This window comes from Vipera ursinii, assembly GCF_947247035.1.
Source record: "Vipera ursinii genome assembly, chromosome: 3".
Lineage (NCBI taxonomy): Eukaryota > Metazoa > Chordata > Lepidosauria > Squamata > Viperidae > Vipera > Vipera ursinii.
In genome coordinates this window covers 120117810-120141402 of record NC_139516.1, presented here as the reverse complement: position 1 = coordinate 120141402, position 23593 = coordinate 120117810, and the positions used below count along the sequence as shown (strand labels likewise).

The window sequence follows — 23593 nt, the reverse complement described above, 5'->3', positions numbered from 1 at the left end:
CCTCCTCACAAAAAAGAGTGACTGTCAGGTGATCTAGAAAGAATCATGGAATTGAAAGGGATCTTGGAGGTCTTCTACTCCAGTCTTCTTGCACAGGACAGGAATACTCAGACCATCCAAAATAAGTGGATATCCAACATTTGTGGGGCTTTTTTTAAAAAAAAACCCTCTTAGCGATGGAGGATGACTCCCAAAAAGCAGGTTGCTCTGCTGCTTAATAGCTCTCACAGTCAGTAATTTCTCCTTATTTTAAATTTGGATCTCTCGGTGTAAAGCTTTCATCCACCAGCTCTTGTCTTTCCTTTAGGTGCGCTGAAGAATAAATCCACACCCCTTCCCTTTTGTCATCCATGTTTTAGAAGATTGTTGCCATACTCCTATTAGCCTTCTCTTCTTTTGACTAAACTTACCCATTTCTTTTCACTGTTCTTTATGGCTTTAGCTTCCAGTCCCTTCACCATCTTTGTTGCTGTTCTCTTTCCATTACCTCGGCATCTTTTTTGTGTTGTGGTGACCAGAACTGATTACAGTATTTCAGGATGATCTGTCCAACATTTTACCACCAGTAAAATGGTACTATCACTTCCCATGATCTGGTCCCAAGGCCCGTATTCATGCATATCATGTCATTGGCTCTTTTGGCAGTTGCTATTTTGGGCTTAATCTGTAATCTACCAGAATGTAGAGACTTTTCTCTAGCACTAGTGCTGAGCCACGTGCTGCCTGCCTTGTACCTGTGCATCTGATTTTCCCTAGGTAATTTCAGAACCTAGCTTTTTTTTCTTACCATTGAAAAGCATTTTGTTAGCTAGAGCCCATTTTCTAAATTTGTCCTTTTTGTTTACTCCAAGAGTTCTTGATGCAACAAGATTTCATCAGCTGTCCCCCATTTTTATTTCTCTGGCATTGCTTATGGTTGGGCCTTATTATCTCATTTTTCCTAACCCTTCTGAATTATTCTGCTCAGGATTTTCATACATGAAGTTTTTCTTACTTTTCTCCCTCATTTATCAAAATCAACCCTCTTGAAGACTAAAACACTGTTTTGATTGCCTTAGTTCTCCCTGCCTGAAATACACTGAATTATAGATCATGTGTCCTTTCCTTTCCTTTTTTTTGAATGGTATATTAAATGTGGCTGGCAGGCATTTGAGAAGCTAAGCACAATTTTTAAGAACAACCTCCCTCTATGCCTGAAGAGAAAAGTTTTCAGTCAGTGTGTGCTACCTGCTCTAACATATGCCAGTGAAACATGGACACTTATCTCACAATCGATATAAAAGCTACGGGTGGCGCAAAGAGCCATGAAAAGATACCTGCTCGGCATTACAAGACAAGATGGAAGGACCTGCACATAGATTAGAGAACAAAGGAAAGTATACGGTATCATCAAGAGAGGAAAAGAATTGAAATGGAAATGGGCTGGTCACATAGCAAGAAAAGCTGATGGCAGGTGGACCAAGGCAGTTGTAGAATGGATCCCACTTGATAAAAAGCATCCACAAAAGAGACCTGAAACAAGATGGATCCATGACATCAGCAAGTATTGCGGACCCAATTGGCCAAAGAAAGCTCAAGACCATATTGATTGGAAATATGCAGAAGAGGACTTCATCCTGCAGTGGATAGGCAATGGCTAAAATGATGATGATGATAGATCATATGGCCACTCTGCCAAATTTCCTAAAATTATCACTTCTTCAACTAAATAATAATAATAATAATAATAATAATAATAATAATAATAATAATAATTATTATTATTATTATTATTATTATTATTATTATTATTATTATTATTATTATTATTTTATTTGTATACTGCCCTTCTCCCGAAGGACTCAGGGCGGTGAACAGGGCAAACATATAAAAATACAAGGATACAAATATTAAAAAAGATTAAACAAGGTGCCCAGAACTAACAACAATAAGTTAAAATGCACTAAAACAATATTAAAATCCAAACCCATCACCCATCAGGCCAGGCCGACTTGTTAGAACAAGTAGGTCTTCAGATCGCGTCGGAAGGAGCGAAGGTCAGGCGCCATCCGGAGCTCAACCGGCAAACGGTTCCACCTCTACCTCTAGTACAGACATGTCAAACACAAGGCCCGGGGGCCAGATCCGGCCCGCGAAGTGGTTTTATGCGGCCCACGAAGCCATCCTGGAAACAGTGAGGGAACGGCCCCCACTGCCTTGGCCCTGGCCCAGAGACCCTCCTCCTGCCAGAGACCCTCAGATCTGTCCCACTCCTGCCCAGGCCCCCATAGGCACCCTTGATGCGAACAATGTAGAGCTGGCCATGCCCACCCAGTAGGCCATACGCACTTTAACCACACCCACCCAGTAGGCCACACCCACCCAGGCCACACCCACCCAGCCCCGTGAGGGCAACCGCAATGCTGTTGCGGCCCTCAATGAAATTGAGTTTGACACCCCTGCTCTAGTAGAATGCATTAGACCCAATATGGCTGAACCTTGAGTTCCCTCCTTCACCTTATGGATAATAAAAGTGTCTGCAAGGCACATAAAGAACCTGATAGAGCAGTTATTGCAATGTTTGATTCCTAATTAATGTGGGATAGCTGAAATTCCCTCATTTCCACAGCAATGTGTTTCCTGGACTCCTCATAAATCTGAATGGTAAGTATTTCAGTTGTATTTTCTGCTTGGATGGCACACACACAACATTGCCATTATTGTTCTTTTTTTCTTTTAATATGTACCAGATGCTTTGGACACTTTTCACCCTTTGTGTAACAATTAAATGCAGGAATATTATTAAGAATTTGAAGAGTTCTTGGATTTGGGACAAAATTAATCTTATCAGCTTCTGCTAGCTGTTTGTTCCCAGATGCTCAAATCTTGTCCTCCCAGTGAGCTAAGCAGATATAGGAGCTGCCTTGTGTTGAATATATTCCTTGGGACTAATTTTAAAGTATATTAAATTCCTTGTGTTTTCCAGATGGAATCCATACACTCACCTGTGCTCTGATGCTGCTAAACACTGATCTCCATGGCCATGTAAGTATGGCTAATAAAGAGACTAACTTTGATTCTCCCCTGAGATTCCCCCTTTGACTCTTCTTTTATGGTAAATATGAGGCTACCTGGGAATACTAGAATAATTTGGAAATGAATATTGTAAAACAAATGGTAGAGGGGAGTGACTTAAACATTTCAATTAAATCTGGTTTCATGCTCCAGGTAGAGCAAAAGACACTGCCAAACGTAGCCTTTTTAAAAATGTATTTTTGATCTTAGCTAGAATAGAAATTAAATTATTTTCAAAATATTTGGTAACATAAAACTCTCTAGTTTCTATTCTTCACCTAGCATAGGAATTAGCAATGTGTTTTACCTCAATATGAAGAAATTTTCAAGTTAACCACTGGATTTAATATGTTCAAGTGAAGGATTAGCCACTGTTGATTTGCTTCTTTAGCTCATCAACCCTTGAGAAAATCCTGAACCATCTTGACATATGAAGCTACCTGGAATGTCTGCATGCTTTCATTAAGGTTATAATGAAATACAGGCTTGAGGTTTGAACAACAACCCATTTTTCATTCCCTGCTTTACTTATGATACTTAATGAATTTGTGACTCCAAATTAACCTAATAAAATATTGCCCTACTGAGAAGAGACTGAGATATAATAATCTTTCAGAATACAACGTCAAAATGTGTAACAATTTGGGGGAGAGGTCTGATGTTATCCTACCACAATTGATATAACTACAGATCTAGAACTTAACATATAAAAAACCCAGAACTTCATATATTGTAAATAATTCAAGTTATTTATTTATTATTGTAAATAATTCCATTTGTGTTAAATCTAATAATGACTCTGTCAGACCTACCCCAGTCTGATCCCTTAGGCAAGAAAAACCCTTGACTCCATTTGTTTGAAGTGAAAGTACTTTTACTAAGAGATGCTGGTTGTACTAAAGTCAGGCGGAATTTGAGTGTCCTGCACAACAAAATCAAACTATGTCTTTCAATCCCATCCCTCTCCCCCAACCAGTCCAATCCCAGCCTATGTGATGGTGCTTGGATGTTTTGGGATTGCTGAGGTGTTTGGGCTGGTAACTTTCGATACTCAGGGCAAGCAGCCTTGAAGATGCCTTGGCACGAATCAATCCTGCAGCGATCTGCTTTTCTTCAGCTGTTATCCCACCTCCCAAATTCCCACAAAAAATGCATACAGGTTTATTGCTGCCCATTTGTCCCCTCCCCCATGCCTCCCCTCTCAGTCCTTTGATGGCAGAACACCAGTGTGATGCCAAGCCAATGATGGTGGACCTGACAGATGGGGCTGCACTGTGAAAGGGAGATGGTGGCAGCTCTGATCTCCTCCTACCGGCCACCCCCCCTCCAGCCCCCTTGGCACCCCTTCTACACAATCCTATGTGACCGCAGTGTGGATGAGAGGCTCAGCCGGTGGGGGAGTCTTTCCTCCATGGAGGCGTCCCGGCCCTCCTGCCCCCATAGCCAGACCCCCTTTACTTCCCCCAGCCAGGACCTGCTGACCCCCACCCTCCTGCACCCACCCCAGTCTGAGACTCCTGCAGCCCCCCCCCCAAGCTGGGACCTCCAGCAGTTCTGAAACTGAGAGCTCCTACCCACCCCTGCTGGGACCTCCTGCCCCCACCCTAGCCTACCCTCCAAGCAGCCCACCCCGACCAAGGTGGAGGGAAGGCGAGGCAGAGAACCAATTGTTAAATTATTTGAAAACCACCACTGTGTATATGTGAAATTATTCATGGAACATTTTGGTTTTGCATTAGTATAGGAATAGGTAAAATCCAGTTCCCAAGATAGTATCACTGAAATTTGATGACAAGATAGTTGGAATTTAATAAAATGACTCTGGTCCATGCGGGGAGAAAGCTACTTTAAGCGTGGTAATAAAAGTGAGCTGCTTCTTGGAGGCTTCTCATTCTCATCCTTACCCTTGAATCTGCAAAGGGCAGGCAGGCATGCTGACAGGGATACTCCGATGATACTCACTCTTATTCCTGATTTTTTTTGTAACATTCAGTTTGTTAAATTGGTATATTAAAAAAGGAGAACTTAAATTATGTGCCTTTGTTAGATGAGGGCTGAAATTTGTTGAGTACACTGAAAAACAGTTACTTTAATTAAAAAAAAACATTCCACACTTAAAAATATAAACCAGTGGCCTTGTAGATCAGTGGCATTAAATCTCCTAATTTGCATCTCTTTCTCTTATATATGTGGCATAATTTTTTACAGCTCAATCAATCAAATTTAAAGCTTCGCTTCATTAAAACTCTTTACAAGAATACAGTCCTCCCATCCATTTTGCTTTCAGTAATCAAGTTTTTTTTAAAAAAACGTATGACCATTAAAATAGTGCAAGATAAGTAATTGTAATATAGCACATTTATATAATAAAAACAATGCAAATGTAATCCCAGCTCCTTTTTGGAGATCTGTTGGCCCCTACAGGTCATTTCTTCATTTGGAAAGAGTCCACGTTTGTAAGAATCAGTTTTGAAGCACCTCCTTGCATTTCAAATGTGGTCCTTTGCTGTGAATATGACCTACTTAAAATGTACATTTCTGCCTGGATTTCCATCTTTTCTTATTGGCTTAAGTTTTCCTTTTTTTCCCCAGACGACTTGGTCCCTTTCAATCTTCCTGCTGCCTCTTTGCCCAGATCTTTGGTTAAAGTGGTTGATGGAAATTCTGACTATTGTGGATCTGTCCTTATTGTTGCCCACTTTTGCCATTTTTTGTTCTTTACTATTGCATTGTTTTATTGTTATTTTTCTCTGTTTCTGCTTAGTGAACCACATGGAATCAAAGGTAGTTGGGCAGTATATAATTTTAATAATAAATACATTTAAATAAATAAAGGTTTTCTCTGATATTTGTCCAAGTCTCTGCCACCTTCCTCATTTTATAGAAATAAATATGATGAAATATGTGAGATATTTTGGCTCAGAACAACCAATTTCATTCAGTAGTGGAGCTGTGTGCGCTTGCTCACCACTCACATGGAACTATCCCCTCTCCCCCCCACCAGTCCGCAAAGCCAGAAAGGTTGAAGAACTCTGCCCTATACCATTCCAGACAAATGGCTGCCCAATCTCTTAAAATCCCCCAGTGTTGAATTCAATTGAACTTTATTTGGCCATGTGTGATTTGACACACAAGGAATTTGTCTCCGGTACAGAAGCACTCGGTGAACATGCAAACCAACAGATTCTTCATCATCATCATCATCATCATCATCATCACCATCATCATCATCACCAATAAAAGGGGGGAGTAAAGAATAATAAATAATAATACAACAGCCATACCATATGGGTAAAAATATATAGACATTAGACAGATGGAGCACCCACAACTTCTGGAGGCAAGCCATTCCACCAGTTAATTGTTCTCATTGTCAGGAAATTTCTACTTAATTCTAGGTTGGTTCTCTCCTTGATTAGCTTCCATCCATTGCTTCTGTCAGGCCTATCTGAGCTTGAACATTTAGGAAAGAAAGACCCTTGATTCCATTTGTATTGAAAGGTGTACTTTTACTAAAGCCAAGTGGTTACAGCATAAGGAAAGCCAGATCTGAATATCCCCACATAAACCCAGTGCATTTCCCTTCTCCCATTCACAATTGTCCAATGGTATTCAAACTAGGTGTTTTAGTAATAGTCCTAAGCTTTAGGGCCTCTGTGGTGGGTGTTCACATTCTGTTCTCATGCTTGTGTCTGGATCTGCCAAGCTGTTCTGGGCTGGCACTTCTGGTCCCTGTCATCCCCCCTCCCTCTATCCCTTTATCCTACCGCCTTTTATGACAGGATGCCATCAAAGTGAAGCAGGACTAAAGCAATGCGATGACAGACCTGACCTTCTGACCCCTTGAAAAAGTGGTTTATTCCTGAAACAGAAAACAAACAAACAACAGAAATGGTTAGAGTTTACAACGGTTTCAGTGGGATTTGTCAGGATATTTATTGTGAAATTTGCAGAGGAGTCTTGGGGCTCAAACGTGTTGAGCATCAACCCATTCAGTTTCAGAAGGGGGAAATCCTTCCATGATAACAAGCATTGTACTTTTCCTCTATGTTTATGTGAATCTAAGATCTTTTTGACTTCAAAATGTTGTTCTCCCTCAGTAAGGACAGGGGTTGGAGGTGGTTTCTTTGCTAGGTGTAAGTGGGAAGTAATTGCCAGTTTCAATAGGCTGCAGTGGAAAACTAGGTGAATGCATCTGAGGGTTTTTGGTAATTCCAATTGCACTGTCACAGGGTTGATAATTTTAATTATAGGGAAAGGTCCAATGTATTTTGTCCAAATTTCTTTGAGGGTTATCTTGATTGGAGGTATTTGGTAAATAAGTAGACTTTGTCTCCAGCGTTAAAGTCTTTTGGTTTGGGTCATTTGTTATTAGCTTATTTTTTGTATGTTTCACGTGTCTCTTCCAGTGCTTTGCAAACTACTGGCAAGATGCTTTGTAGTTTATCGATCCAGTCTGTTAATGATATATTTTGGGGATTGATTTGCTGCAGTTCTGGTATGACCATGAAGTCTTGACCTGGTGTAAAGAACAGTGTAAAACCAATGCTGCTGTGGACTGTGTTGTATGCTACCTCCATGAATGGAAGGTTGTCAGCCCAACTGTCTTGTTGGTAGTTAACGTAGCACCTTGCTCCAGGATGCCATTTGTGCATTCATAGCCTCCATTCGTCTGGAGATAATGGGAGGAACTAAATCCTTGCATGGTGCCCAGCATCCTTAGGAATTCTTGCCAAAATTGAGAGGTGAATTGAACTCTGCAATCTGAGATGATCCTCTGTGGGGTACTATGGAATCTATATACAGGTTGCACAAAGAGCTTGGCCAGCGTGCGTGCAAAGGGGATTTGGGGACATAGTATGAAGTGCATCTGTTTCTAAAACAGGTTAATTACCACCCAGAACACCATGTTTCCTGTCCATTTAAGAGGCTGGCTCAGCTTGGGTTTTCCCTCTCTCTTAGTCTTAGAAGGTTAGTGATAGGTAGTGCAAATGATGGGATGAATTTTAACAAACTCAGAGAAAGCCTAAGAAAGATTCCATGGATAAAAATCCTAAAATGAAAAACAACTCAAGAAGCATGGGAAACTCTGAAAAATATGATCATAAGAGCCTAATCCAGTACAATACCACTTAAGAGGAAAAGCAAGAAATCCAAGAAGAAACCAGTATGGTTGCACAAAGATCTCTCTGATAGAGGGAAAGACGAAAAGGACAAGTACAAAAAATGGAAAGTGGGACACATAACGAAGGCAGAACATCAGCAGATAGCCCAAATCTGCAAAGATGAAGTCAGGAAAGCAAAGGCTCAGATTGAACAAAGACTTGCAACAAAAGTGAAAGATAATTTTTTAAAAAGTTTCTTTCAGCATATAAATAACAAGAACAAGTTCAAGGAAACAGTCAATCCATTAAAGAGAGAAGATGACAAGGAAATAATAGGCAGCAGAGATAAAGCAGAACTGCTTAATTCATTCTTTGCATCACTCCGCGTGCAAAAAACAACCTATAACCCAACCTACCAAACCCCTAACCGTTAAAGACAGACTAGAAATAAAAATTAAAATAAGCAAGAAAATGGTTGGAGAACACCTATCTAATCTTGATAAATATAAATCACTGGGATCTGGCAGATTACATCCCAGAGTTTTGAAGGAGCTGGCAGATATTATCTCAGACTCATTGTACCATACCTTTCAAAAATCCTGGAGCACTGGGAGAACTACTAGAGCATTGGAAAAGAGCTGATGTAGTTTCCATCTTCAAAAAAGGAAAAAGTAAACAGACCCAGGAAACTGCAGACCAATCAGCCTAACATCAATACCTGGGAAGATACTGGAAAAAATAATCAAAAAATAGATCTGCCAACATGTAGAAGCAAATAAAGTTATAACTAATAGCCAGAATGAGTTTGTTAAAAACAGATCATGCCGAACCAATTTTATTTCATTGTTTGACAAAGTGACTAAATTAGTAGACCAGTGAAATTCTGTGGACATGCTATACTTAGACTTCAGCAAAGTAGGCCATAATCTACTTCTAAGCTAGAAAAATGTGGGATAGACAGCATCACCACCAGATGGATTTGGACTACAAACCATATTCAATGAATAGTCCTTAATGGCACTACATCTACATAGAGGGAAGTAAGCAGTGGGGTATCACAAGGTTCTGTCTTGGGCCCAGGACTCTTCAATCACTTCATAAATGACTTAGATGAGGGAATAGAAGGAAAATTCATCAAATTTACGGATGATACTAAGCCGGCAAAAATAGCCAACAGCCCAGAAGACAAGCTGAGAATCCAAAAAGATCTAGACAGACTTGAACAATGGGCCCTATCCAACAAAATGAAATTTAATGTGGAGAAAAGCAAGGTTCTACACTTAGGCAGGAAAAACTAAAGGCACAAGTACAGATTAAGTGAAACCTGGCTCAAAAACAGTAACTGTGAGAGGGACGATCATGTAAATATGAGCCAGTAGTGTGCAGTACAAAAAACCTAATACAATCCTGGGTTGTATAAACAGAGGCATAGAATCAAAATCACATGAAGTATTAGTACCGCTTTATAAAGCTTTGGTAAGGCTACACCTGGAATACTGCATCCAGTTTTGGTCACCACATTACAAAAAAGATGTTGAGATTTTGGAAAAAGTGTAAAGAAGAGCAACTAAGATGATTAAAGACCTGGAGAGTAAAACTTACGAAGAACGATTGAAGGATTTGGGTTTGGCTAGTCTGTTGAAAAAAGGACTAGGCGGGGACATGATAGCAGTATTCCAGTATTTAAGGGGCCGCCACAAAGAGGAGGGGGTCAACTTATTTTCCAAAGTACCAGAGGGCAGGACAAGAAACAATGGATGGAAACTACTCAAAGAGAGAAGCAATCTAGAATTAAGGAGAAACTTCCTAACAGTGAGGACAATTGACCAGCGGAACAGCTTGCAGTGAAAAATTGTGGGTGCTTCTTCACTGGAGATTTTAAAGAAGAGATTGGACAGTAAGTTGTCTGAAATGTTATAGGGTCCCCTGCTTGAGCAGGGGATTGGCTAGAAGACCTCCAAGGTCCCTTCCAGCTCTATTCTGATTGAAGAATTGCCAATAGAAATTGGCAAATCCCAGGAAGCTTTGGAGCTTACAGGTATGTGAGGTTCCGATTCCAGTACTGCACTCACCTTTTGGGGGTCCATCTTTACCCTCTTATGGGAAATGGAGTAGCCCAAATAATCATTTTTTTTTGTGGAACTCACACTGGGAGAGTTTTGTGTATAGCTTGGTGCCACAGTTTTCTCAGTTCTGCTCTAATCAATTTCACATGCTCTGTCATAGTCTCAGTGTAAATCAAAATATCACCAGGTAAACTAGGACTCCTTTACTGTATATAAATATTCACGTAGGACTTTGTCAATGAATTGCATGAAAACTGCAGGTGCTCCTTGCAGCCCAAAGGGCAGCACGTGGAACTGAAAACATCCTAAAGGGCAGTTGAAGGCTGTTTTCCACTTATCTCCTTCTTTAATATGCAGCCAATAATACACCTCTCTTAGATCTAATTTGGTGAAGATTTTCTCCTTGGCTAGATGGGCAAGCAAGTCTTTCAGCAGCAGCAGGGGTTAGACATTTTCAACGCAAATAGCATTTAGCCCACAGTAATCCATCCTTTTCCTCCTGAAATATGGTGCTGCCATATGTGACTTAGCTGGCTGAATAAAACCCCATGCTGTTGTGATTCAGCGTCAGCCTGTGGTTGGCAGTTGGGTCGGATGATTCTGAAGAGGAGGAGGAGGAGGGGTTTGGAGAGCCTTTGGTGTCAGAGGGAGGTTCTGATGCACTGCAGGACTCTCAGCCTGGCCCCTCCCATCTTGTTCAGACTCAATCGTGTGAGCATGAGGGATTGGGAGAAGACGATCCACAGCTGGCTCTGTTCAGGGACGCTAGGAGCAGGAGGCAATCTAGCAGAGCAGAACAGAGGAAGGCAATGAGGCAACTCGGGAGAAGGCAATGAGAAGCCACGCCTTGGGACTGCTGATAAAAGGGAAAGGTATGGGAGGTGCTGGTTGCTGAAGGCAACCGTTTGAAGATCTTCTGCTAGAGTCCTGGTCTGTTATTCCTGTTTAACTTTTATTTGAACTTTTGGTTTAAGTCTTGTTTGAACTTTTCATTTCACTTTTTTTTTTAACTCTTTGGAAATAAATTTGGTTGGGTTTTTTCCAGCCTGTTGATTATAAAAAGGGGTTGTCCCTGACATTCAAACAGGGCCAGTCATAGGATGGAACAGAACACAGGCCAGGTTCTTCTCTATAAAGGATTATCTCTATGGAGCAGTTTGTGGGATGGTGGGAAAGAAGTACGTCTGAGTCCTTCTCACTGAAAACTTCTTGCAAGTCCCAGTACTTTGGGGATTTGAGGATCCACCTCTGTTCACGCGCCACTGCATCACTTTCTCCTTTCACTTTCCTAATGGATGACATATGGCGTTGCAAGGCTGATTTCTCTCTTAGCCCTCCCTCAACTGTTCTCCGATGGTTTTTTAACATTCACCTCCTCCAATTTACAGAGGTGTTCCAGTTGCCAAGCCCAGTACTATAGGTCTATCATGTCTGGTGCTATGATCAAGTTGATGGTTTCTTCGTGGGGCCCTATTTTCATCTCTACCAGCTCTACGATGAACGTTGCGGAGGGGGGCTACTACTGAGCCATCTAGCTGGCAGAATGCCACAGGACCTTTAGTTCCCCGAGCCGCATCCCCGGTTTCCCCACTGTGCTAGGCCTGACCAGATACCTGGTGTAGCCCAAGTCCAGTAATGCAATCAGATTTTCCATGTGCCCCAAAGAAGGTACCACTAGTTCTATTGGTATTGTCATGAGGATCACAGGCGACTTACCAGGGGGTCATCATCTGTCCCATTGTCACTCTCTGCCACAGAGTTGGGGTGTTTGGCTGAAGTTCCCTCACCATTGCTGGGTGGTGGGGTGAACTCAACAACCTCCACTCATTTAAAATCTGTCTCTTGAGATTTTCTGGAGCCTTTGCCTCCTCTTTGCGTGGGACTAGGTGCCAGTTGGGGTACTTGGCAGTCAGCTGCTCTATTACCCTCCTTGCTGCAGCAAAAACAGCTGGTGGGTCAGCCTGGATCCCACTTCCCTGGTTTTGGGGCTTCCTTTTCTGTAGGGAAGGATCATCTCCACTCTCAGTTTGCACAGCCATGGTATCTACCCAGATCAATCTCCACCTCATCAGCCAGGACGAACCAACTTTGGAGAGTTCATGATACACCTCTGGAGAGACAGGTGTAAAATATCTCGTTGCTCAGGCTGTTCTGGAAGCACTCAATCAGCATAGCTTGGGGCCAGTTGGCTAGCCTACAAGCCAGGTTCCGAAACTCTTGAATTTAGGCAGCCACAGGTCATCTGCCTTGCCTTATAATTTTGATCTTTATTCTGGCCTTTCAGTTGGCTAGGGGGTCTTCAAACCATTTCCTCATGTCAAAGTTACATAGTTCCATCACATGATCATTGTAGAGGGTCACCATCCACTCTGCTGTTTTGCCTTCCAAAGCCATAGTTACATTCCTCATTCTACTCTACTTCAGCAGGTCGACCCCATGTTTCTGCATGTAATTACACACTTGGATCAGGAAGAACACCAGTTGCTTTTGTTCACTAGGGATGGTGGTCGATGCTCCCTTCTCCATGGAGGGGTGGCTCATGTCCTTTTACAATTCTCCAATTGTATTCAAACTAGGTGTTTTGGTAACAGTCATAAAGTTTGGCATCTCTTTGGTGGGTGTTCGCAGTCCATTCTCACGCCTGTGTTCTTGGATATGCCAGGGTCTCTTCCAGGCTGGCACCTCTGGTCCCTGTAATCCTGTCATCCCCTTCCCATATATCCCCTTACTTCTCCCTCTCCCCTTTTATGGCAGGATGCCATCGAAGTGAAGCAGGGCTGAAGCAATGCAATGGCAGACCTGACAGTTTCTTCTTCTGCCTTCTAGTGCTTTGGAGAATAGGTTGACTCCTTTTCTTTATGGCAGTCCTTTATATTAACCTGCCACCTTCTGCTTCTGAATGCTCCTCCCAAGGGAACTTGGGTGAGGTGTTACAGGAGATTTCCTTTCCTCAGAACTAAGCTTTTAAATTGCAAAACAAAAAACCAGTTAACCAGGTTTACCAGACCAAAATGATTTTGGAGTGCAACCCCAAGATTGGAGAGAAGAATAGAATAGAATAGAATAGAATAGAATAGAATAGAATAGAATAGAATAGAATAGAATAGAATAGAATAGAATAGAATAGAATAGGAATTTTTGTCACTTTAAATCTACACTAATCATCATATATTAAAATGAAATTTTGTTGCATTCAGCTCTCATATATGTGGATATATATGCATATATCCACATACACACACGTATATGACACAGAGAAACATCCCAGTCTAGTTTAAGTGTATACATATACATGGCAGGGGAAAAAAAATCCTGCGAATTTACAAGACAGATGGCATAAGGAACAAAGCTGTTTCAGAATCTAGTAGTTCTGCTATAAATACTTCAAAACCTTCTCCCAGAGGGGAGCAACAGAAACAGACTGAAGTGGGTGTGTGGGTTCTCTAACAATGCTTTGAGTTCTAAACACATAGTGCTTATAAGCAGTGTCCTGAATAACAGGATGCGAGTTTCCTATAATCTTCTCAGCTGTCCTTACCACTCTCTGTATGGACCTTCTATCTCAGGCTCTGCTACCACCAAACCAAACAGTGAAGCAGTTTGTTAAAATGCTCTTCATTGTGCCTCTGTAAAAAGTGGTCAGGACGGAAGGAGAAAGATGTGCTCTCCTCATCCGATGCAGGAAATGGAAAATGGTTTACACACTTCACTAAAGATAATGTATGAAGAGACCAAGTCAGATTGTTAGTTATCTGCTCCCCCAGGTACTTAATACTATTGACCACCTCCACAGCTGCAGCCTTGATACAAAGCATTTTAGGTTTCCTAATTATCCCAAAGTACTCTAACTACTACTCTGTGAATAAGTTAAAATATTTGACAGGAGAGTATGATCTGCATACTACATTAACCTACAGTTTATTTATTTACTTATTTATCAGTCAAAAAGACCTCCCATTTCACTCACAGAGCAACTCTGGGCAGTGTACAATTTAAAATAAAAGCCTGTAAATATGTTTCAATAGAAGGCAGTTACAACAGGAATAAAGTTTAATGGGAGGAGCGGGAAGGTTCTTTAGGACACTAGCCAACCCCCAAAGTTGATTGTTTGTCTAAGAGCCCCAAGCAAGTCAGGAAAACCAGGTCTTTAAACTCTTCAAAAGACCAGGCAAGTAAGGCCTTACTTACTTCAGAGTCTGATAGAAATGGAGGATTTCCTCTTTTCTCCCCAGGCTTTTTTCTATATTTTATATGTATGCCAAATGTACCTTACTAAGTTCAATTCTCCCAGGATTTGGGGCATTTGGGTTTTTGTTTTCAAGCACCATCCAGAAATCTGCTACTAAATTCTCTGCTTCTCTGAGGACCTTCAAACAATACCTGCATCATTCCCATAAATTCCTGAATCTCGACTCCCTGCCTGTCAGACCTGCCCCAATCTGATCCCTGAGGAAAGAAAGACCCTCGACTCCATTTTGTTAAAGCACCAAGGGTTCTTTTACTATAGGTGTTGGCTGCAGTAAAGTCAGGCTAGCTCTGAGTTTCCTGCACTCAAAAGATACAGAAAGCTTTCCCCTCGTCCCAGCCCTGCCCCCATGACTAGTGCAATTTTCAGCCAATTGGAACTCACCGAGGTGTTTTGAGAATGCTGAGATGCTTTGCAGAAGTCCACATACTTTCTCAGGATGCTTGGCCTTGGAGGCTGGTATAAACTGGTTCTGAGCTGCTGTGGCCCGTATCGCCTGTCATTCCTCCCTCCCTATTTCCCATCATGTACACACAGAGCTTTATTGCCCATCCATCCTCTTCCCCTCCCCTCTAGCCCTTGATGGCAGGATGCTCGTGAGGTGCCAAGCCAAACCTGGCAGACCTGACACTGCCTTTCTTTGGGAAAGAATAATGACTTTAAACCTATAGAATACCTAAGATTGCCAGCTCACCAAACAGGCTTTTCACTCTGTTACCCAAGGGAATAAATAGTGTTGTTTCCATATTGGGCATCAAAAAATAACTGTGGATGATCTGAGACCACTCTCACAGAAAAACCTTAGTTGTGAACAGAAATTCTAGTTTGAGCTAAAATTACTCAAACACAAAATAGATTTAGCATGCCATGTTCTATTTGTGAGAACTAGGCATAAGTTACCACAGACAACATCTCACAACTTTTCTACCTGGAGGAGATTTGGCAGAGAACTTTTGAGGTCCCAGATTTAAGTTCCTTTGTAAGTGAGATGGTTGTGGAGATATGATGAAGGTGTAAGTTTGGAAGGCTTCTCTGAATTGTAGCCATTCAGTAGTACATGTTGACATTAATTTCTTTTTGTTTATTTGTTTTTTTTCTCTTTTCTTTGTCTCCTGCTCCTGGATCTTCTACTTTTACTGTATTGTTTAACCTTTCTCAGGTGGTAAGTTCAGTCACTAGAACATTTTTTATAAATAAATTTGTTTATTATTAAAGTGTACTTTTTAAAAAAGGAAATGTATGCAACATATAATTTTTCTCAACTTTGCTCTTTAAACTCATTTCGACTTATTGAAATTACTAATACTTACAAGAGTTATAAGCCACTGATATTATATGAACCAATAATTCCTATATTCAGATTAGAAACAAATAATTGAGTTTAGCAATATCAACAATAAGAACAGAACCAATTAACAGGAAAAATGATAAACATGTACAAAACTTTTTAAAATAGGAATATCACACACAATGAACCAAACATTAAAATACGCTCCTTCCCCAGAGGGAGCAATTATAACATTCCAGTTTTTGTGGCATGAGTGTATGCTGTAATCAAATTTTAAGGCAGGAGGATGGGGCTATTCTGATGTGAATGAGTGTCATTTCTCAAAATATATGCTTCTGAGGTGTCTGCAGATATTCATTTATTAAAGAAAGGACCATGAACCAGGATGTTACTTCTTTATTAGTGCAACCCCATCCAGAACTAAAATCCACCCCCAGCCATTCAGTCTTACCAGGTTCAGCCAAAAGTCTGTTAACCCCAACCAGACCCACACAGCCTCCAGGTACCACAAGATTGCAGCAACATCAGTTGGATCACCTGGGATGGAAATCTAAGCTTGAACATCAGCAGCAGCATATTGATGGTACCTCATCCCACACTGGCAGATGATTCTTACCCAGTGGCTTCATGTAGATATACGTTCTTGAGAATTTAGACTGAATCCTGTCCAGAAGGGGAAAGGAATAAAATGGTCACAATGCCTTAGCCCAGACATGTCAAACTCGCGATGTCAAGTGACGTCGCACGATGTATCAGAACTTTTTCCCATTGCCGGCAATGGGATGGGCGCGGTTTCTCTGTGACTCCTAAAATATCCTGTCCCCCACCCCCACCCCGGCCAAATGAAAGTGATGTTCCTACTATTGATTTTTGTACCTAATTTTGATGTGCTCTGTGTGGTAGAGCTGTGAGAAACTAAATATTTTAACATGATCTATTGTTATTTAATTGCCAGGTATGCATTCCAGATTACTTTGCAAAAAATTAACATCTTGCTTTTAATATAATTGATCTGCACCATGAAGAGCTTTAAAGGGGGCAACCAGTACTTTACTGGTACTATACTGGTAAACAGTGCAGCTCTTGAAATAGAAGTGCCACATGTGAGTATGGCATGTCCATTACTACTCAGATATATTTGGGACCAGCTGTGGTTTCCAAAAGCTTTTCAAGGATATTCCCTTGTTGAGCAGATTGCTGTAATTCAACCTGGTGATAACTAAAAAGGAGCATCTATGAGTAAAATCCCTTGTTCCTGCAAGGCTCATAATTGGCACCCAGGATCCTTTTTTGCCTTAGCTGCTGTCTACTCATCAGGCAGGAAATATTAGTCCAGAATCCCCAAGGTACAAACCAGTTCTGCAGAGGGGAGGCATCCCTGTCCTGAACTAAAGATGGTATCTCCCTGTAGTTAGATGGCTTTCCAACCCAGAGCCACTTTGTCTTACCTTAATCTGTCCCTCTCCTAGGCCTGAGCACCCTCCATTTAGACAGGAAAAACCAAAGGTTTAAGTACAGATTAGGCGAGACCTGGCTCAAAAACAGCAACTGTGAGAGAGACTTTGGAGTCCTAGTGAACGATCACTTGACTATGAGCCAGCAGTGTGCAGCAGCCACCAAAAAAGCTAATACAATCCTGGGTTGCATAAACAGAGGCATGGAATCAAGATCACGTGAAGTATTAGTACCGCTTTATAAAACCCTAGTAAGACCACACTTGGAATACTGCAACCAATTTTGGTCACCATACTACAAAAAAGATGTTGAGACCTTGGAAAAAGTTCAGAGAAGAGAAACTAAAATGATCAAAGGCCTGGAGACTAAAACATGAAGAGAGGCTGCTGGACTTGGGTTTGGCTAGTGTAAAGAAAAGAAATAGGGTCGGCATGATAGCAGTATTCCAGTATTTGAGGGGCTGCCACAAAGAAGGGGTCACGTTTTTCACCAGAGCACCAGAAGGCAGGACAAGAAACAATGGTTGGAAACTGATGAAAGAGAGAAGCAACCTGGAATTAAGGAGAAACTTCCTGACAGTGAGGACAATTAACCAGTAGAACGGCTTGCCTTCAGAAATCGTGGGTGCTCCATCACTGGAGGTTTTTAAGAAGAGACCAGACAGTCACTTGTATGAAAGGTTACAGGTTCTCCTGCTCGAGCAGAGGGCTGGACTAGAAGACCTCCAAGGTCCCTTCCAGCTCTCTTCTATTCTCCTATTCTCCTTATACAACCTACTGTCATTTTCCAAAATTCTGATTAGAATATGTAAAGAATGCACTATAAATGTATAACAACCCCCCCTATATTGTAGGTCTCTTGTGTGTTATTAATCCAGTGTCAGCAGATACTAGTGAAAAGAATATTGGCCGCTTTCTGTCAGGCCTGATTCTGGCTTGCCCCCCTCTCCCCCAAATGTTGTTTTGTGTTTGATTCAGCTTTTGTTATGTTTTTTTTTCTTTTGACATTTTGTACATTTAATTCACTAATCTCATGCAAATGGAGCTGTACAGATGGTGCTTCCTCTATCACAGAGCAAAGCTGTTGTGATTCAGGGTCAGCCTGTGGGTTTGGCAGTTGGGTCGGACGACTCAGAGGAGGAGGAGAGGGGTGTTGAAGAGCTTGCTGATGATGGCTTTGAGGCTCAGCAGAGCCCTCAGCCAGGCCCCTCCCACCTGGTGGAGACCCAGCTGTGTGAGCCTGACAGCGTGGATGAAGATGACCCACAGCTGGCCTTGTTCAAGGACGCCCGACGCAGGAGGCAGTCAATCAGGAGTAAACAGAGGAAGGCAATGGGGCACCTCAGAAGGAGGCAGAGAGAGGCCACGCCCTGAGCTGTATTTAAGGGGAATGTGTGGGAGGGCTGGTTTGCTGAAGGCAACCGCTTGGATAGTTCCTGTTTCTTATCTCCTGTTTCATGGTTGGTGTCTGTTTTATGTTAATAAATTTGGCAGGCTTTATTCCAGCCTCTTGCCGTTTGTAAAGGGGTTGTCCCTGCCTTTTCTGCAGGGCCGGTAGCAGGCTGGTACAGAACAAAAGCAATTTCAGCGGAATGACCTTCTGCGGTTGCCCAGTCCTCAGTGTGTGCAGTAATGGAATTTCTTCCTGACCAATTACTTTAAGAAATAGAATTCAAGGGGAACTCCAGGGGTTGAAGTGATGCATCTGGCATACATTCTCTAGGAGGCCTCTTTATCCAGTGGATGCGCTTGTTGCCTGCCTGCTTGGTTGAGTCCCTCAGCCCAGGACCGATCTGGCAGACTAAGGCTCTTTAAGCATATAGATATGTATATGCTTATAGAATTTTGATTGCTATGGCCACCCAGTCATATCTGATTTTGAACTGCTTGCAAGAGTTTAAATATATAAATTTTTTAAAAAGTATAGCAATAATTAAGGTAGGGAAGTGGGGACTGTTATAGGAAGACTCATAATAATTAATCATAATCAAAATATGCTAATGGAGCCGCACCATGTTCTGGGCCTTTAGAAACAACCAGGTCTTTTAAGACTCTCCTTGGGGTTCTGTAGATCTCAGGGTAGAAAACTGCATTTTTATTTGACTACAGGGCATGGAAGTGTAGACATTATTTTGTTGTATATTTTGAGCCTAAAACTGAATGTTTTGCGCTATACATACTTCTACAACAGAAAGGAGAATGAAGTGTTACATCTTGCATTACATGGATTATCTTACCCATTCCTGGGGTATTGAAACTTGAGTGGAAATCGGATGCACCTAATAAGGTCACCCAAATGAAGATTTGTATATTGGAGAAATCTAAAAGAAATATACCCTAAGCCAAAAGAGAAAGTGATGTGGTTCTGCAGATCTACCATATGCTTGGGTTCCTGCTTGAAAACAATTGAGTATACAGTATCTTGCATCAAGTGGAAACTGCTAGCAGACTTTGGAGAAGAAGATCAGTGCAGCTGTGCATGGCCGCGTTTCAAATGAGAAGGAGTAAAGATTTATTACAATGAGAAGAGACAAGTCTCTGTAAGGAAGGATCAGACTAGGAGCAAGCTCAGGAAATAGGAGTAATAAGAGAACCCAGAAACAGTTTTCAAATCCTTGTGGAAGAGGTCCTTGGATTTTCAGAAAGCAAAATAGCACTGTAGAGTAAGAATGTAACTCAGCCTTGCAGGAAAAGAAAGAACAACTTTAAAAGTTGTCGGCTTACTACTGTGAGGATTCGATACAAATTAGACCTGTCACCTAAAGTAACTGGGATGCCTGACTTAGTATTGCCGACCTTAACTAGTTTGACGTAGCGGTTAAGGTACCAAGCTAGAAACTGGAAAACTTGAGTTCTAATCCCACCTAGCTTGGTGGTGTTGGGCCAGTGACTCTGCCTCAGTCTTAGGGAGGACACAATGGCAAGCCCCTTCCAAAATCTTGCCAAGAAAACTGCAGTTGCCAGAAGTCAGCATTGACTCGTAGCTGTGCATACACACAAACACACACACACACACACACACACACACAGAGAGAGAGAGAGAGAGAGAGAGAGAGAGAGAGAGAGAGAACATAATAGAGACCTTATTACTGTCTGCAAACTTCACATGAGCCAGAGTTAACCAAATCCTGCTCAAGTACTAGCCTGTTCTGGTCACCATACTTTACAAAGGATTTGGAGAAACTGGAACAGTTTAGAATAGGGTGGCAAAACGGACCTTGGAACTATAAACTGAATCCTATGAAGAAAGGGATATTTATCTGGATCTATATCGCTCTGGGGAAAAGATAACTGAGTAGGGATATCATAGGATTCCTTGAATACCTAAAAAAAAACAAAAAAGGGAAAGTCCCAATCTCTCCTGTTTTGGAGTGCAGAAAACCAAGTTGTTGATTTAAGTCATAAAAAGCAGCTCTGATTGAATGTCAGAGAAAACTTCCTTGCCACAGTTTGACAACCATTTCACTCCTAGATGCCTGGAAATGATTGTCACAAGGGTGTACGAGTCTTGCAAAAGCCGCTACTCTTATGCACCTCTATAAAGTTTCAGGGAGGGATGCTTTGTTCATGTTTCTACATTGTGGAAGGCACCTTGTTTGAATGCTTTGTACAATCTTATTGTACAATAAGCCTTTCATGTGGAGGCACTGTTAGTTTCATGGTTTGCTCCAAATCTTTATTGCCAGCCTTTAATAAGAGGGATCATGTGGCAATGTTTGTGAACCATCACCATTCCTTGTGAACACAGTTTTCAAAAACCTTTGGACTGCCTACTTGAATTTTAACATTGGTGTTCCCACTGAAGATGTTGCCAGTGCTGTAAATTTCATCATATTTCTTAACAAATAGATCGCAAAGTAAGGAACATTTGTGTTAAAATCAGATTTTAAAAATAAAGAATTCAAAATCCTGCCACCAACCTACCATGTTTTGTCTTTTCATAAAAACTTTAGTCTAACATTTGTGAGTAAATTTCCAGACGTAAAAACCAAAATTGATTGTGGGAATGACTTTATACAACACTGTTTACAGTTCCCCATTGTTTTCTTCTGTTAACTGTTATTGTTTTTACAGTTCTGTGGCTGTAAAAATGAAAGCATATCTCTTCATATGTTGTTTTTGTTAGACTCAATCCTTCCCCACATACCTGTGAGATTTCCATGGGTATTTCCCTCTCTTTCACAGGAAATAAATTTCTGTAAGAGCCATGAAGAAGGGGAAAGTGTATCTTACCTTGGAGGTAACTAAGTGGTGGGTCTTTTTTTTGCTTTCAAAAGGATCCTGTGCGTACACACCCACTTGTGTGAAACAGCACAGGCATTCTTTTCAACTTACAGCTTCTTCCAATATGGTGATCTGGCGATGTATCACTATGTGGTCGCAAGAAGCTACAATATGGAAGAGCAAAAATGTGCTGCTTAAAGCAACAAGTGATTGTGTGTGCATCTAAATTCTTTTAAAAAGTTGAGAAAGTACACCCACGCACACACACACCAGTTGTCTCCAAGGTAAGGCAATTTTACAAATATTGCTTCTAATTCCACAGCTGCGTATCAGGCTTTTCAGATTCTGCCCAAAGCTGGCTGCACTTTTTCTGATGAAGCAAACCCTATGGAACTTGCAGATTTTACTCCATGCATTGATCATCCGAAAACAGACATTCCATGGATGGAGCATTCTGTACATGCAACAGTTTGTATCTATTCCTGGCTGAGATCACCCTATATATGAACTTAAATAAAAAAAGGTAAAGACGCCCACTAGCCAAATTTACCTCCTGCAAATCCATGCAGTTTACTTGGCAGCAACACAGAAGTGCTGTGTCGTTACTGCCTTCCCGCATGTTTTTCAATTTTGCAGTCTACCTTACAGGCCTCAGATTCTCTGGTGGTCTCACATTAAGTTATGAACTGACCCTGCCCAAGCACAGACACAGTTAAGACAGTGCTGCCATCTGGTGAAACAATTTGGGAGTTTACAGATCTGTAAATTTCTTCAGAAATGTAGAAAGCAGGCAGGCAATTAAAAGAAACAATTGAACATTTTCCTTATTATCTGCATGATAAAATACATTTTGCTATAGCTGTGTAAAGTAATAAGCACATATGAAGAAAAGGAGGGACAAAGTGCAATACCTGAAACCCTAGGATAGTCTCATGACCATAAAAAAGTCATATTCTGGTCTATATTCCTTGTTTTCAGCTTGTATTTTCCCCTTCAATTGCTTCAGCGTAAGATAGTTATTCTGCATGGTTCTTAAGGAATAAGCACAACAAACTGTAATATAGGTAGTTCTCGCGTTACAACCACTCATTTAGACCAACTAATTCACTGTTGCAACAGTGCTGAACAGTGGTACTTATGGCCGATCCTTGATGCTCCAGCTGTTGCAGCACCCCAATGGCCACATGATCACAATTTGGTCACTTGGCAACCATTTTGCATTCACAACGGTTATAGTCTCTCAGTCACATGATGGCCATTTGCAACCTTCTTTGCTGGCTTCCCAAGCAAAGTAAAGCCAGCAGGGAAGGTTTCAAGTCACTCCTATAAATTTCTGCTGCTTTTTCTCTCAAGGAGCCCTACTACCAAGTGTGAGATCTTTGGATCTGATATTCCATAGTGTGTATCTGCCCGCAGCACCCATCCCCATAGGATCTTGTACTCCATAGCACATGGCCCAGTCACATGAAGTCCTTGCTTAAGAACTTGCCACCCTGGCTTATATTGATGGCAACCAGAATTACTAGAATTGCCATCGCTAAGGGATGGGGATCATGTGACATCACACTTTACAACCACCTCATTTAAGTGATGGAAATTCTGGTCCTAATTACCATCATTAAGTGAGGACTACTTGTAGTTTCCTCCATAGCACCCCATTTCAACATGTTTTGCAATGTTTACAGGAGGTCAGCTGTGACACTTGCTCAGATGTAACAAGCCACAACTGTCTTCTAAGATTAGGATTCACATGATTGTTCCGGTATCACTGCCAGCAACTTCATCAGCTTTTAATCCCATATGTGGAATGATGTATCCTTACATACCATGCCAGTGATATACCTATATTCTGCACTAATCTATGAATTATGGTTGTGTGATAATTCAAAACACCAGTCAATTCTTTGAATTATTTAGAAAATTGACCCAATTTATATATTTCAACTGAATTGCCAAGTCAGATTAATACAATTCAGATTTCTGCATCAATGGAAAAAAAAATCTAGCTTCTGTGCATACATAGGAATATTCTAATCATCCAAGCCATTAGAAGGCTGTACTGGGTGATTTTTCTTTTTCTTAAATTAATTTGGAAAGTATGTTTGAAGTTATTCCCTGATCTGAATGTTTGGGAAGTATGTTTGAAGTTATTGATA

At 41.3% G+C, this 23593-nt stretch overlaps 1 protein-coding gene across 1 annotated transcript in view; it reads left to right on the top strand.

Annotated features, from left to right (window-relative positions):
* The window catches only part of PSD2 (pleckstrin and Sec7 domain containing 2), a gene marked incomplete at both ends in the record, with an annotated part of 70819 nt that overhangs the window by 19523 nt on the left and 27703 nt on the right, over positions 1 to 23593 (top strand). Inside the window, one exon of the mRNA XM_083360291.1 lies at positions 2966 to 3024. Within this exon, the coding sequence (XP_083216417.1) occupies positions 2966 to 3024 (59 nt within the window). The remainder of the gene's footprint in view (positions 1 to 2965; positions 3025 to 23593) is intronic.